The sequence below is a fragment of the Tachypleus tridentatus genome, chromosome 12 (genome assembly GCF_004210375.1).
Source record: "Tachypleus tridentatus isolate NWPU-2018 chromosome 12, ASM421037v1, whole genome shotgun sequence".
Classification (NCBI taxonomy): domain Eukaryota; kingdom Metazoa; phylum Arthropoda; class Merostomata; order Xiphosura; family Limulidae; genus Tachypleus; species Tachypleus tridentatus.
Window position 1 is genome coordinate 85,335,249 of NC_134836.1, and position 15,166 is coordinate 85,350,414.

The following is a 15,166-nucleotide window of genomic DNA, read 5'->3' on the forward strand; positions in this document are numbered from 1 at the left end:
TGGCACCAAAGATTTTGGTGATCATCTCAGCATTCTCATAGCTCGATGAAGCTTGACAATACAACAGTAAGTGATCAAGTTCCCGTTCAATGCATGAGTAATTGAGTTCCTGGTTGACACAGGAAAAGCAAGAACAATGGTGGAATTTTCAACACTTTAAGATCTCCAAGAGAAACCACCACTTCCACCAGTGGATGCTGATTTCACTCTTATGAGTGGAAATATACTAAATGCAAGTCAAAAGGCCAATCTTCAACTTATCTCTCACTTATAGAATGCATAAGTTACAGGAGACACTAGGAATGCTAAAGTATCTCTATAAACTGCATATGTATGTCATCAACAAACCTCTCAGGCACTGGCTTAACCAGGAAGTATATGTAGAGACTAACAAGACAGAGGGGACAAAAATGCCATCTCAAGTCTGTGAGCTTATTGCAAAACATCTTAACAAAATGTCTCATATAAATTGATCAGAATATAAAGGAATTCTATGCCAAAAGTCAAAGTTATGACACATTTAAAATGAAAAGAAAGACACAAATCTCAAATCTACCTCTCATGGTCTATGGTTGTTTCATTTGTATTGGTTGAAACATGAGAGAAATGCAAGTTAAAATATTTGTTTGTGTTATGATTGTCATTTGGCACCTTAAAATTGGAAGAAAAGCTTAAATAAAAATAAAATAAGTGTGTTGGCAAACTGAATCAGGTATATGCTCTCCAAGTTTCATCATGACTTGTTCAGAATTAATCTAACGTGTAAAACTGTAACTATTAGAGAAGAAAGAAACACAGGAGAAAAAATGTTTTCTTCATTCTTATGGAAAGGGAAATAACATATACATAATGCAGTCATGTGTGTAAAAAAATAAAGGTTTTTTAAACTCATTCTTTTATGTTTACTTGTTTTAATTTCCTGTCTTATTTATTTTCTACATAAAAACTCCAGTACCCATCAAACTAGTATTGTTGACTGAATATTTGACTTTCCTGCTGCTGAAAAATTTCAATTTTTTTAAACTTGACTTGTTGATAAACATAAATCTTATAAGATTTCTGTCTATTGTACTTCTAAAGAGTTTGATTTGTTTTGAATTTCACACAAAGCTACACAAAGGGCTATTTGTGCTAGCCGTCCCTAATTTAGCAGCATAAAACTGGAGAGATGGTAGTTAGTCATCATCACCCACCACCAACTCTTGGGCTACTCTTTTACCAACAAATAGTGGGATTGACTGTCACATTATAATGCCATCACGACTGAGAGGGTGAGCATGTTTGACGTGACGGGAATTCAAACCCGTGACCCTCAGATTATGAGTCGAGTGCCTTAACCACCTGGCCATGCCAGATCACTTCTAGAGGGGCAACTGTGGCTTAGTAATGATTCCTGTATTGAATGTACCACCAGAACCTTCTGGATGCCCCACCAATACTTCATTGTGTGTCAATTATGAAACCAAAATATAATCACTTCATGATACTTACAGATGCCTCTACATTTCCAAATTTTCATTCTGATTTTGCTTACCTTATTTAATTATGTTTAATATCAATTATTTTATTACAACTAGCAGTAGCCTTTATATATTAAATAAATATTTCCTCTTTTCATGAATGAGTTTCTATGATAGCCTAAGGTCAGAGTAGGTAATCAGAGGAAATCACAATCTCATTAGTAAACTAATTTGGCCTTTTAACATTTAGTTTTAGGCTTTCATCCTAGGAAAACATTGCAATAAGAAAAGAAAAAATAGCAGTCAGATGGAATCTTATAAATCAATACAAAATCCAACTTGTAGAAGTTAAGTAACACCCTGTTTGTATAGGAATGAAGATTCTGTTTCTTAATTTATTCATATTTAATTCTTTCCCTTTGTTATACACAGTGTTTGATGTGTTATTTTCTTAACATTTCCAGAACTTGCACTTCAATCTGAATACTTGATACCTTTCTGTGAGAAACTAGTATACTACTATGCCACATCATAAATACTAAAATGATTCCCTTACTTGCCCTGACACATATGGATCTACTTCTTCAAGAGGGCACCTTAGCAATGTATTGTTGAAAATAACAGATGTATCCATTTCTTGAGAAGATATAATTTTCACATTCTTCTTGAAACTACTAATTCTTTCTGAGCTAAAAAATAATGTTATAATGGATTTTTCATTACTTTTCTTCAATACCTTTCTAGCAATAAAAAATAGTCTATTAATAATCATTTAGGTTGCTATGTATTGTGTTTGATATTTAAATATTTACTTTTACAAATAATTGAAATCTATCTTTCTACTCTTTTGACTCTGAATTTATGTAACATTCAGATAACTTTCCACGTGCCATGATCTCTACACTTCTTTCATGAAGTACTTTGTGAACAAAACATTAATGCAAAGATTTGAATAAATGACACCTGAGTAAGAGCAGGAAATTTGGCTATAACACCAGTTTTATATGAAAAACTGGATCTTTATCCCTATTCTTATTTTCTTGGAGAAATTTGTCAAAATAATAAAATGTGAAAATACTGTTGTGATGTGTCACATAATCTGTTAATCGAAGTTTTCCTACTTCATGTGTTTTTACCTGATATTGAAGAAAGCTAATATTGGCTCAATGTTAAAACTGTAAATTACAATAAGCTCTCGTTGTATGCCAAATCCTCTATGAGTTTCATCAGAATTGAATAAATCTGGGATTTGTTATGTTTGATCTCTCTCACAAAGGCACCTCTGGATGAAGAAAAGCTGTAGTATCAATTCAAAGCTATCTGCATATTCTAACTCTAGGAATCAAAATTTGAATTTTAGTATTCTAGGCCAAATAACACAGTGAAACCTTGTTTGTCTATCTGAAAAACATAACATGATTTTTGGAAAAAAGTTTTCATTGTTACTATTTTTGTACAAAATCATTCAAGATAAAGACAAGAAAAATGTTCTTTCTGAAATAAACAGAATAATATTCCAAGTACAAAATATATAATATAGTTAAATTTAAGACAGAGATGACATAAAATGCTTAAGGAATGAACTTAGAAAATATGGCTCATGGAAGGAAAGTTTATGGTGGTCAGTATTTTTGGAAACAGGATCATACATCTGATAAACCAAAACAGCACTATTTTACACGTTTTTGCAATTGAATCCTAAAAAAGGGTAAAGAGACTACCATTGAAATAAAACAAGGGATTATTACTACTAAACTAATGAAATTATATCCTAGAACTCCCCTATGTTGTCTCAAAAACTTAAGAAATAATACTTTCCCATGTAAAGAACAATTTAAAAGAAGAAAATAAAACAGAAAGTGAAATAGGTTTGTACTTCCTCATGGTGATACAGCTAAATAGTCAAACATTTATTCATAAGTATGGTAATAGTCACTCAAAATATGCAGTAACAGAGATTTGATTGTCCCAAAAGGTAACAATAGAAGATTTGTTTGTTTTATTAATTTTGCTCATAGCTACACAAGAGCTATCGGTGCTAGACATCCCTAATTTAGTAGTGTAAAACCACCCATTGCCAACTCTTGGACTACTCTTTTACCAACGTATAATGGGATTGACCCTTAGATTCTAATGCATCCACAGCTAAATGAGCAAGGATGTTTGGTGTAACATGGATACAAACCTGCAACCCTCAGAGCCCTAACCACCTGGCCATGTCAGGTTGCCAAAAGAGAAGAAAATACAGGTTATTACACAAAAATAACACATGTCAGTGAAAAAGACAGATTAAGATGAGTGAACTGGAATGGACAGCACCTGCCTGTTGTTAAAAATACAAATGCAGAAGATGGTATTTTGAAAGTCTGTACCAAGGTGTTAAGTATTTTGTCACATGCAATTCAGTTTTATGTTTTAGCTAGTTTTTTGGCACAACAAACTTTCCAGTGTCATCAAATTGAACAAAGTACTGGAAACTTATCAGCACACTTTTATGTCAGCTTGTCAAATCAACATATTATCTGAAAACAACTAAAAGTAAACCAAACAATCATTATAGAAGAATTTTGCACGATTAACTAAAAGGCAAATCAATCACAAAGTACATTTGAAAGACATATTTATTCTCAAGTTTTTACGCATGTATATGGAGGATCCTTTACTTTAGTTCATAGTAGGTGTCTGTGACTTATTGGTGATAAATTTTAACAATAAAAGCACAAATCCACTTGTTTAACAAAGCTTCCACGGGCCAAGCACCCAGGATTTTGCAGAACCTGGTTTTTCAAGTCATTCTGGATTGTTTGCCAATTAACTAAATTCTATTTGGACAAAGAACAACCGATTGCTGCACTCTTTGTGTAAACTGGATCTATGGCTGGCCACAAAACAGATTTTACATTCAATGAGTAAGTGTATTGATAAGGCAATGTTAATACAGGAAAAAAGAAAATAGCCTGTGAATAGAAAGTGCATATGTGTGGAACTTGTAAGAAACGGCCTTGATGTCAGTGCGGATGCAACATTTTAGAACCAAAGGTCAAAACATAATGAAAAGCAGGTTAAAAAACAGCTTAAAAGTAAATTAAAAGAAGAAGAAAGAAAAAAGGAAGGATTCATTATGCTATTCCATTGAAGGATGATGAAAATTAAATGTCTAACGATACCTCTGAGGATCTACTGGATTTCATGACATCAAAGAAAGGACATAGATCATCCAAAAACTGTGTGTGTGTGTGTGTGTATGCAAAGCATTGCTATAGTGTTCTAACAGGGAGAGTGAACGATGTCTATTCAGTTTGGCAGCTATTTGCTATCGAATCCACAGTGATATTAAACTTTTAAAATGAAGAAGCTCGATGAAAGACATTACGTTTCACTACTCTTGACAAATACAATCAATTGCTTACATTCTGCATGACTGTATTAAAGATTTTATCCAAATAGTTTCATGAATGTGATTGTAAACGATATTTATGAGAAATCTGATGATACAAAATTCTTCTCATTTGCCAGAGAAAAGTTATACTTCCACTACTATGTTAGTTGATGACACTCAAGAAAGTGAAAGAGAGATTGAAGTTTGGAGATCAAGCTTTCGAAACAGCTAGATAACTCTCTCGTCGATCGAAGTCTGGGTGTCAGCTAGAACCTACAGTACGATCTGTCCAGCATTACTGTAAACAAGTAGCATTGAAAGCAGTGGAATAGCATTGATCAACGTGATGAAAATTATCCCAATGATGCCAAAATCAAGACTTTTTTCTTGCTATGGCGGGAGCAACATCTGTAATTATATCTTCATAATCTATTCGTCAAAGCAATGTCCTTTCTAGTTTTATCGGGAGCAACAAAAGAGCATGCATACAAAATACTTTTAATAGTTAAAATGAACATATGATTGTATTTGTTTTTTTGAATTTCATGCAAAGCTACATGTGGGCTATCTGCTCTACCCGTCCGTAATTTAGCAGTATAAGACAAGAAGGACGGTATCTAGTTATCACTACCCACTGCCAACTCTTTTAACCAAAGAATAGTGGGATGAACGTCACATTATATCGTCTCCTTGGCTGAAAAGGCGATCATGTTTGCTGTGACGGGGATTCAAACCTGCGCCCTCAGATTGCACGTCGAGAGCCCTAAGCACATAGCCATGCTGGGCCATATAAACATATGAATATTCATTAAAAGCTCAAATGAATATATAGTTTTGACCAACTCTCCACTCTTGTCTCTACCTTGTTGTAAATTAAAATTTCTTAATACACTTTTCTGAGACCGACCCCAGTCTATATTAAATAAGAATAAACCAAACAATAGATAGAGTGAGCGCACACGAAAAATTAAAATGCATAATTCTATTTTTATTTGCATGGATGAGTACGCAGGCCAACAATTATTTTGTGCCATTAACAATCGAAATAGCGTAAAAATACAAAATGTGTGTACTAGAAGCAACGAATAGTGGGATTGGCCGTAACACAATAACGTTTCCTGGGCAGAAAGAGCGAGAATGCTTGGTGGCACAGGAATTCGAAGTCGCGACACGCAGATTGCGAGCCGAGCACCAACACTCTTTGAACACCATGAAGAACATAGACACACACAACATGAAGAAGAACATGGAAACACACAAACACAACAAATAAAACAAAATGAAGCAAATGAAGATAAACAACAACATTCTCAAGCAAGTCATGAAATGAACGAAGATAAAAAATGACTTAATTCTGGTAATGCCCAAGAGGCAAAGAAACCTAACATCACAAATATTAAATATGAACACAGAGAAAAACACAGCACTTTATCATTATCCAAGGGTTCCAAACAAGCACGGAGAACCACAATTAGTGATCGAAATAGTAGTAAAATGACTAGCTAAAGGCGATGTCCTCGTCAGAGGGAAAGAGATCGCTAACCTCAACCGCCTGTTAAAGGACTGTCCCCAAGACGCCTTCACACCTAGTCCTATCACAATACACATGCTAGGAATAAAGCCAACCCAAAGTATTTTATAATAAAAGAGTTACATCCAAGCATTGCAAATGAAGAAATTGAAGCTGAACCAATACATAAGCAAATGCAACACACTAAAGTGTAAGGAATCTTATAAAAGAGAGCACAGAAACTAACCAACTTAATTAAAGTACGTGTACACAAAACACAAGATATTCAAAAAGTGATATCAAGTAGTGCCATTCTCTGATATCAAAAATACACAGTAAAATTCACAAAAATACCGCTACTATTTGTAACTCAGCATTAAAACTGCCAACGATACTGATTTGTGGCAGGCGAGTAGAAAGCTCTCCCACGCCGTGGAGGAAAACACAAAAATACAGACTGTACCAGAATGTATAACCACACTGATGTAACTGTAGCATAATTGTACAGTCTGATGACTAGATAGAATGGCTGGCAGTGATGCTAAATAATTGAGATACGCAGATCTTAATCAGCATTGAATTGGATTAGCATCTTTGCAAACAGAAGTGTCACGGTATGGCTATCCATTTAGAGCTATGCATTTGTACGCTTACATGGTTGATGTAATTAGCATGATTAGCCAAAAATAGCCATTAAACAAATAATATATGGCATTCTTATATTTAATAGATCATCTAGGAAAAAACAACCAAACAGCTCCATTTACTGGATGGTAAAAAAAACACACTAAAACCCATAGGTTACTCTTGACTTCGGCAAATTTTTACCCACTAATAGAGAGCAACTAAAAGTCATGCCAGCCAACCCCAATGCACCTACAGAATAACCTATAATCATCAGGATTTCATATTGATCTGTCTCTGAGTGACTGGTATTAACATTTTTGTTGACAAGCAGAGAACAATGTTTCGACCTTTCTAGGTCATCTTCAGGTTAACAAAGAGAAGGAAGGTCGAAACGTTGTTCTCTGCTTATCAATAAAAGTGATAATACCCATATCAATCATTCTGAGATAAATTTATATTTCAAGTGGGTTTCTTGTCATCAAGAAGGATTTAATATTATATTTAAATATTTTTATTTAACATACACTGTGAGTGTTCTCATTGGGTAAGACAATTTCTGGACCAATAGTATAGGTCCATATAGAGTAGAAGAAAGTACTGAATGAAGCTGACTCATGAGTAGAATTGAGTTACTGCCCCAAAGATGACCCAAAAGCTTCTTTGAGAGTAAGCCTACTTCCAAGCATACTGGATAAGGATTGGATGTGGCCTAGAATTGAAAAATCAGGCAATGGGATTGATGTAATGGATCAGAGTTGAGGGAGCACCATACTTCAACAGGTAAATTCACTATGACGAAACTTATACTTCAAACTATTAGAAAAGAGAGAACTTTGTTTTTTTTTAGCAGCATTTAGAAGTGATCCTAATGAATATATTCAACAATCATTGTACTTATATAAACTACCTACCCTCCAAAATGAACTGTGTATATACGTAAATATTTCAAAATATTGTTTTATACAGTATGGGAAATAACTACAAACATTGTAAATATAAAAGATATAAAATGCAAATGCCAATCCTTTAATTTTAAAAATAAATTGCACAAAAATGCAGTCGTTGTTAATAGTCTATCTACACTGTGACTGGTTGTCATCAACTCAATCAGAAATGCCACATCAGTGTAAAGTCTGCAAATGTAGAGACAGTTATAGTATGCCATTAATATGTATATAATAGCAATTTAGTTCTGATCATGGCTCCCAGCATGCTGAAATCTAACTTTTAGCTGGTCAGTATATGCCATGAAAACAATTGTGGCAAGAATCCATGCTTCAGTAGAAATATGAAACCTGAGAGATGCCTTTGATTAACTGGTTATCATAATATTAATGGGGCTGGGGTGGTTGATTTGTCCATAAAATGTTTCATTCGGATATTTCTCTTTGTTGAGAGAGTTAGAAGTGCCTATAAATAATGGTGATGGTTTGTCCTCATCTGCACGAGTATTGTTAAATATGCAAAATGTGACTGTGGCTTTGGTAGGATTAATGACCATACCTCTGTCAATTCTTCACTTGCTCATCATGCTGAACAATGTTTAAGCTGTGCTTTTGATTTCAAATTTACTAGAATGTTTGCTGTGCAGAATATCATCAGTAAAAGTTAACACTTAGCATGTGATTGGACTGTCAAGGTAGGCTAGATCCACGGTGTAGAGATTGGAGATGAGAGTTGATTTTTGAGGCAGTCTTGTAATCATAATGTTTGATCTCTTGAAGATAATGCACTTCCCATCCATCTCCTACAATATACTATTAAGTTTCTCAGGTTTACATCTAGTAAATGCCATAATATAAAATGGAGATACATTTAAGGATCTCCAGTAGATTATCATTAAGTCAGGAAGTTCATAATACTAAAATCAGATTTTAACATCTTGAGTGAGCAGAGCACAAATAGTATTGTGTAATTTTGTTAAATAACAAATTTACATACAGTTAAACATAATGCATATTCTGCTATTATACGTGCTCTGTATTTTAAACTATTGAAGCATTATAAACCTGTGTGAGTTAAGCTTATTACGTGGTTAAAAGTACTAATGTAGATGATGGTTACTACTGATTGGCTGTCCTCCTTCAGTTGAACAGTTCTAAAACTGAAATAGCTATGTATGAACTTATGGGTTTCTAACATAGATGTTTAGCCATAGTAGTTATCCAGTGGCGAATTTTAAAAGTGGCTAGCCATATTCCTTTTTATATTGTTTAAATGAAATTATGTCACATTTTTTGAAAAAGTGTTGTTTAATTTTTTTAAAGCATCATAAGTTTAAGGAATTTAAATTGACTGATATGACAGGAGAATTAGCAGATTATAAATGGTCAAGAATTCTGGTGAAACAGGAAATTAGAACATCGAAAAGGATATATGAGAATAGGTTGGCTGAAAATGCAAAATGTAACACTAAGGATTTCTTTAAATACATTAAGGGTATACAAAATGTTAGGATGAGAGTAGGAACCTTTGGGGATGATAAAGGAAGGCTCATACCTGATTATTATAAGATGGCTGGGTTATTAAATTTTGCTTATTTTTCGGTCTCTACTAACAAATGTTTCTACATCTTGAACACTTGCTAAATGGAAACGATATAAAAATATACCTGCATTAATCCTGAGCTGGTTAAGAAACAATGGGAATTTTAAAAAATGATAAGAATCCTGGGCTATATAATATTTTTACAATGGCTTGGAAGGAAGTTAAAAATTAGAAAGGTGAGCCACTTGCTTTTATTATTTTTTGTCAATCCTTGAAGAGTGAGCAGATACAAAAGTATTGGCAGTTAAATAATGTAACTCCTCTTTCCAAGAAAATTGATAAAAGTCGTCTCAAAAACTATAGACCCATTAGTCTTGGATCAGATGTGCGAAATGTTTTTGAAAGTATGATAAAAGATGCTTTGCAAAGTAACTTAATGAAGTGTAGAATTTTATTGGATAGTTAATATGGTCTAACTAAGGAAATATTTTGACTTACAAATCTTTTGACATCCTGTGAAAAGGTTACTACTTATATAAAAGAGGGAAGAGATCTAGATTTGACATATGAGAATTTTCAAAAGAAATTGAGAAGGTGCCAGATAAAGGCTTGTAAAAATATCTATACAGGTGTGGAGAGTGCTTTGGGAAATTGGATAAGAGTGGCTGGATGGAAGAAAGCAAAGGTTTGTTATAAATGAAGTTCAGTCAAACTCGAGTAATGTTACAGGGCTCAGTCTTAGAACTTTTGCATATTTTTGTTTTACATCAATGACATGGAAAAAGGAATGGTCAATAAAGTATTTAAGTTTGCAGATTTATATTAAAATCTGTAAAAAGGATGCTGCTGATTTACATAATGAGTTAAATTAGTTAGTAAGTAAGGTAAATGAGTTTTAATTGTAATAAATGCAAGATGATGCATGTTGGCTATTATAATTTAAATTATAAGTATAATTTGGATAGGAATAACAGTGTCCTGAAAGAAAGGTGTCTTGGTATAATAAATGATCAGTCTCTAAAGCCATTCAAAACAGTGTGCTGTTACTAATGGCAGAGTAAACAGGATTTTTAGGTTTTAATTTCATTCTATAGATCACCTACATTTGGAACATTGTGTTCAGAATTGGGCTCTTTACCTTAAGAAAGACATTGAATTGTTGAAAATGGTTCAAAGCAGGGGTACTAGAATGGTGCCTGGGATGAAATGGGTGTCATACAAAGAAAGGTTGACAACTCTGAAATTGTTTTCTCTTGAAAAAAGAAGAGTAAGGGGTATCTGATTGAGGTGCTTAATATTGTAAAGGGAATTAATACTGTTGATGCATTTTTCTTTTTCATATTTAACCTGCTTAGTGCCATAGACAAGATAACTCGTCCAAGCCGATCGGTAACACAGTGCTACAGATGAGTTAATTCGTTCTCAATAATACCTGACTTCAACGCTAGATGTCGAGCACCATAAATGCATTTGACCTACTTACAAATGGTTTCACTTTCAATCCAAAATGGCATCACGAAAAGTTACAAAATGAAGAAGCATTAGAGTTGTATTTTGAACGTGGTTTGAGTTTGAAGATAGCAGCTAAAATACTTGGCAGTCAACAGGTTAAAAGTCCCATTTAATTAGAAATAACACACAAACATATTTTCACAGACTACTTGTTGATCTAAAGTTGTTTTGCTCTTTATATGACTGTACAAGTAATATTATGAGTAGGAAGTTTCTTTGTGGTATTAAATTTTATGATGTGAGTGCTGAAAAAGAAGTTCTAGTAAGAAACATATGAATTTCTGTTTTCTCAGGTATTTTATGTCTGGTAACATTTTACAATAAAAATTTTACAATGAACATCACATACTCCAAATCCAATATAAAGTTGTGAATTGTATCTCACATTTTGATATCATACAATAATCCTTTTACCATCAAAAGAGAAGCTTGGAGCCCAAAATTAGTTTTGTTAGTTAAGAATGCAATAAATGCAAGTATTTTTCTACTATTACGTGAATACTTTTAGCACTGGTTGGAATTATTGTATGTAGTATATTTGTTTTTTTTTTATTTCGCGCAGAGCTACGCGAGGGCTATCTGCGCTAGCCGTCCCTAATTTAGCAGTGTAAGATTAAATGGAAGGCAGCTAGTCATCGCCATCCACCGCCAACTCTTGGGCTACTCTTTTACCAACAAAAAGTGGGATTGGTCATCACATTATAATGCCCACATGGCTAAAAGAGCAAACATGTTTGGTGTGATGAAGATTCAAACCTGTGATCCTTGGATTACGAGTCGAGTGCCTTGACCACCTGGCCATGCCAGGCCAGTATATTTGGATGGACCTCATTTGACGTAATAATATACTGACATACAGTAGATGTGGCTGATATGGATATTAAATACATATATAAAACACAAAATGTTAGAACCTTTGGACTCGTTTCAGTCGTCATCAGTGGGTTGAAACTCTGTACACGTTTGGTGTTTTAAATACCCGTATCAGCCATCTCTACATGTTTACGTCAACGTTTTCGATATTATGAATATCTTTTAAAAGTGATAAATATGGCCATACATTACCCTCTAAAAATTTCTGTCACACAGTACAAAATGCTAGGAATATATGTCAATTCAAAAATACATGGTAAAATTACCCTTCCAGATGATGCAGGAAGGTAAAATTTTGGGTACTGGGTTTATGGATCATTAGATAAACACCACTTAATACAAGTTAATTTAAACTTAGGCCTACGAAAGTGCATTGAAAATTGACATAAATTGACGATCGATAATATTTACAATTGACTAACTCACAAGAAAACAAACAAAAACTATTAAACTTCAAAATAATGCAAAGCAAGTAACTGTGGACACTGAAAGCTGTAAGCACGTGTTTTTAAACCAAACATAAACTTGCTTTAAGTTTAAGCTTTAACTTAAGTACAGTCTGTATTCGATAGAAGTAAATTAAGCAACAGTAGACATTTATACTGTGAATTTTTAGCTTCAGTTAGGACTAAACATTTCTATGATGTAATAGTCAATTGATAAACTTGTCATTCTTATACCTAAAGTTAGATTTTTAACAACAATTCAATGTGTGTGTGTATGATAAAGTGAGTATATAACTTACTCCATTATTTTTGCTGAAAATTGCAAATACCAGCCTACTTTTGATGAGAAACTGCTATAACACTTAAGCTAAACGAACTGGTTCATAATAATCTTAACGTTACAATCTCCCTACTGGTATAAATTCGTTGATTTGGAAATACTTTTCAAGTATTTTATTTTTATAATAGATGAAATAAATATTATTTTCGTATGTGTACTATATTAAAAATTATTAACAAACATAGTTTTAGAACTCACAGTGGGATTTAGCTTTTAAGTTGGAACTCTGAAAATAATGTAAATAATAATGTTTAACAGAATTTTTTTGGATATGTGGTGTGATCGTAATTTAGGAAATATAATTCAATAGTTTTGCTCAAGAATTATACAAAGAAAAATAAAAAACAAACAAACAAATAACTATACTGGATTCTTGATGCAGGCCTAAAAATAATGATTTTATTTCTTTCTTATTGTTTTTTCCGCCTTCCATCATATTATATTAAGGAAAAAATAATATTTCACTTTCCTGTCCCAGCTACTTCCAAAATACGTTATTCGAAACAAATGAATAACTGTCGGAATTTGTTACGTTGCATATTTGACACGGCAATTTTTTTGTCATAAAATGATATGTCAGTCTCTTTGAATTAATTTCTACTTACGTCAGTGATCTGCTGGTGAGTCATGTGAAGCGAAATGCACACCTTTTTGTTCATCAAATGCCTCTAAATGAACATTTGTTGGATGTTGACTTACAAATTTATTGTTTATGACAGGGTACAGTCGCCACAAACAGCAAGAGCAGCCTGAAACCGATGTTATATGTTTGAAATCAATGCTAACAATCTAAGTTATCTAATGAAATTCCTTTTAAGATCTTATTTCTGCACCTCTTTGCTACTATCGGATTTAAGGTTGTGTGGGCCCTACATTCTGTGTAATATCAATAGTAATAGTATCCGTGAATATATTCAGATAATCAAATGTAAAAAAAAATAACACACTTAAAATTTTAAATAAAGATGAATGGCCTGAGTGAAATACTATTAACAGATGGTGTGAACTTTTTAAGTTAATTTTATGTAAATTTCATTATATGCTTTTTTGAAATTGTATATAAATCTTAACTCATACAAAATGTTGTACTCATGAGTTAGAGTGTAAAACATGTATTCAAACAATTTTTTATACTTGTAAACATACCTGTTTCGGCTTTAATGGACCCATAATTTTTCAAAACATCACGACAGAAGTGTAAAGTGAGGACACAATAAACTGTATAATGCATGGTTGAAAGCCAGTTGCAGTTCGCATCACATTTTGGAACCCAGTGGCAATCACTGGCTCTCCTTATGATTTTATAACCTGAGCTGCCATCACAAAATTTTATCCAAAATAAACAGCTTTAATTACTGAAGTTGCAAATACAACAAAGAACTTTTAATTGGTTAACTGTTTGAACATTTGTGACTAAGTCTGGTTCTTTTACGCAGAGATAAGAGAAACGTTGTTTCAATACAAAGCGATCAGACACCCACATAAGATCATGAACACTAAAACAATACCATGATATCATATTTACATTAACTCCTTGAAATATTTTAAGAAAAGTTACATAAAAAATTCAAAACAAGGGTTACATATAGTAAAATGGTATACATATATTGAAAACAAGTAAAAGTGATGCAATTCCGTAAACAATCAAGTAGAAACATAACAATAAAATGAAAAGGTAGAAAATGAACACTTTTTGTTGTTGTTTTGGAATTTCGCACAAAGCTACTCGAGGGCTATCTGTGCTAGCCATCCCTAATTTTGCAATGTAAGACTAGAGGGAAGGCAGCTAGTCATCACCACCTACCGCCAACTCTTGGGCTACTCGTTTACCAACAAATAGTGGGATTGAGCGTCACATTATACACCACCACGGCTGGGAGGGCGAGCATGTTTAGCGCGACGCGGGCTCGAACCCGCGACCCTCGGATTACGAGTCGCACGCCTTACGCGCTTGGCCATGCCAGGCCGTAAAATGAACACACAACTAAACAAAAAAACGAAATAGTCAATCGTGAATGCTAACAATCCAATACGTGGATGATTCATGTCAATGAATCGCATAAGGTAAACATAATAGGCTTTGAGACTCAGTGGATTCCATCACAGGATTTTGGGTTGATTAGACGTTTTATCTACCAAACCAGATGGTTTACAAGATGTGTAAAGAGACTGGTTTAAATGATTTTTGTAATAATAAGTAAGCTTCGCAAAACTAATTTCTCAACAAACAGAACACAGAATACAGTAAGATGGTGTTCTTTACGGATTACATAGAACAAAGGTTTCACCACCATTTTATGGCCTTCCCAAAACTTCAAGCATCAAAGTTGTTATGGGGACAAATCTGTAATAATCTGGGTGATTTTTAAAGGTCTCACAAGAAAATTCTCAAAATCAAGCACAGCATGACTAAAAATCTCAGTACCAAATAAAGTGACTTCTATATACCAGATAGCTAAAGAAATGTCACTAGGTTTTCCAGTCATACTCTCCATACTTAATATGTTTAAGCCATTACTGCTAAACTCTACC

General features: G+C 33.5%; 1 protein-coding gene across 7 annotated transcripts in view; it reads right to left on the reverse strand.

The window, feature by feature from the left end:
- LOC143233871 (sodium channel protein 1 brain-like) overlaps positions 1 to 14,057 on the reverse strand; it is a 72,661-nt gene extending 58,604 nt beyond the window's left edge. For 6 of the 7 annotated variants that reach the window (XM_076470708.1, XM_076470707.1, XM_076470706.1 and 3 more), the window contains exon 1: positions 13,781 to 14,057. In XM_076470708.1, coding sequence (XP_076326823.1) covers positions 13,781 to 13,804 — 24 coding nt within the window. In that variant the 5' untranslated portion in view covers positions 13,805 to 14,057. Of the gene's footprint in view, positions 1 to 12,593; positions 12,702 to 13,780 lie in introns of those variants that run through there. The other variant, XM_076470702.1, reaches the window with a different exon arrangement.
- Positions 14,058 to 15,166: the final 1,109 nt, after the last annotated feature.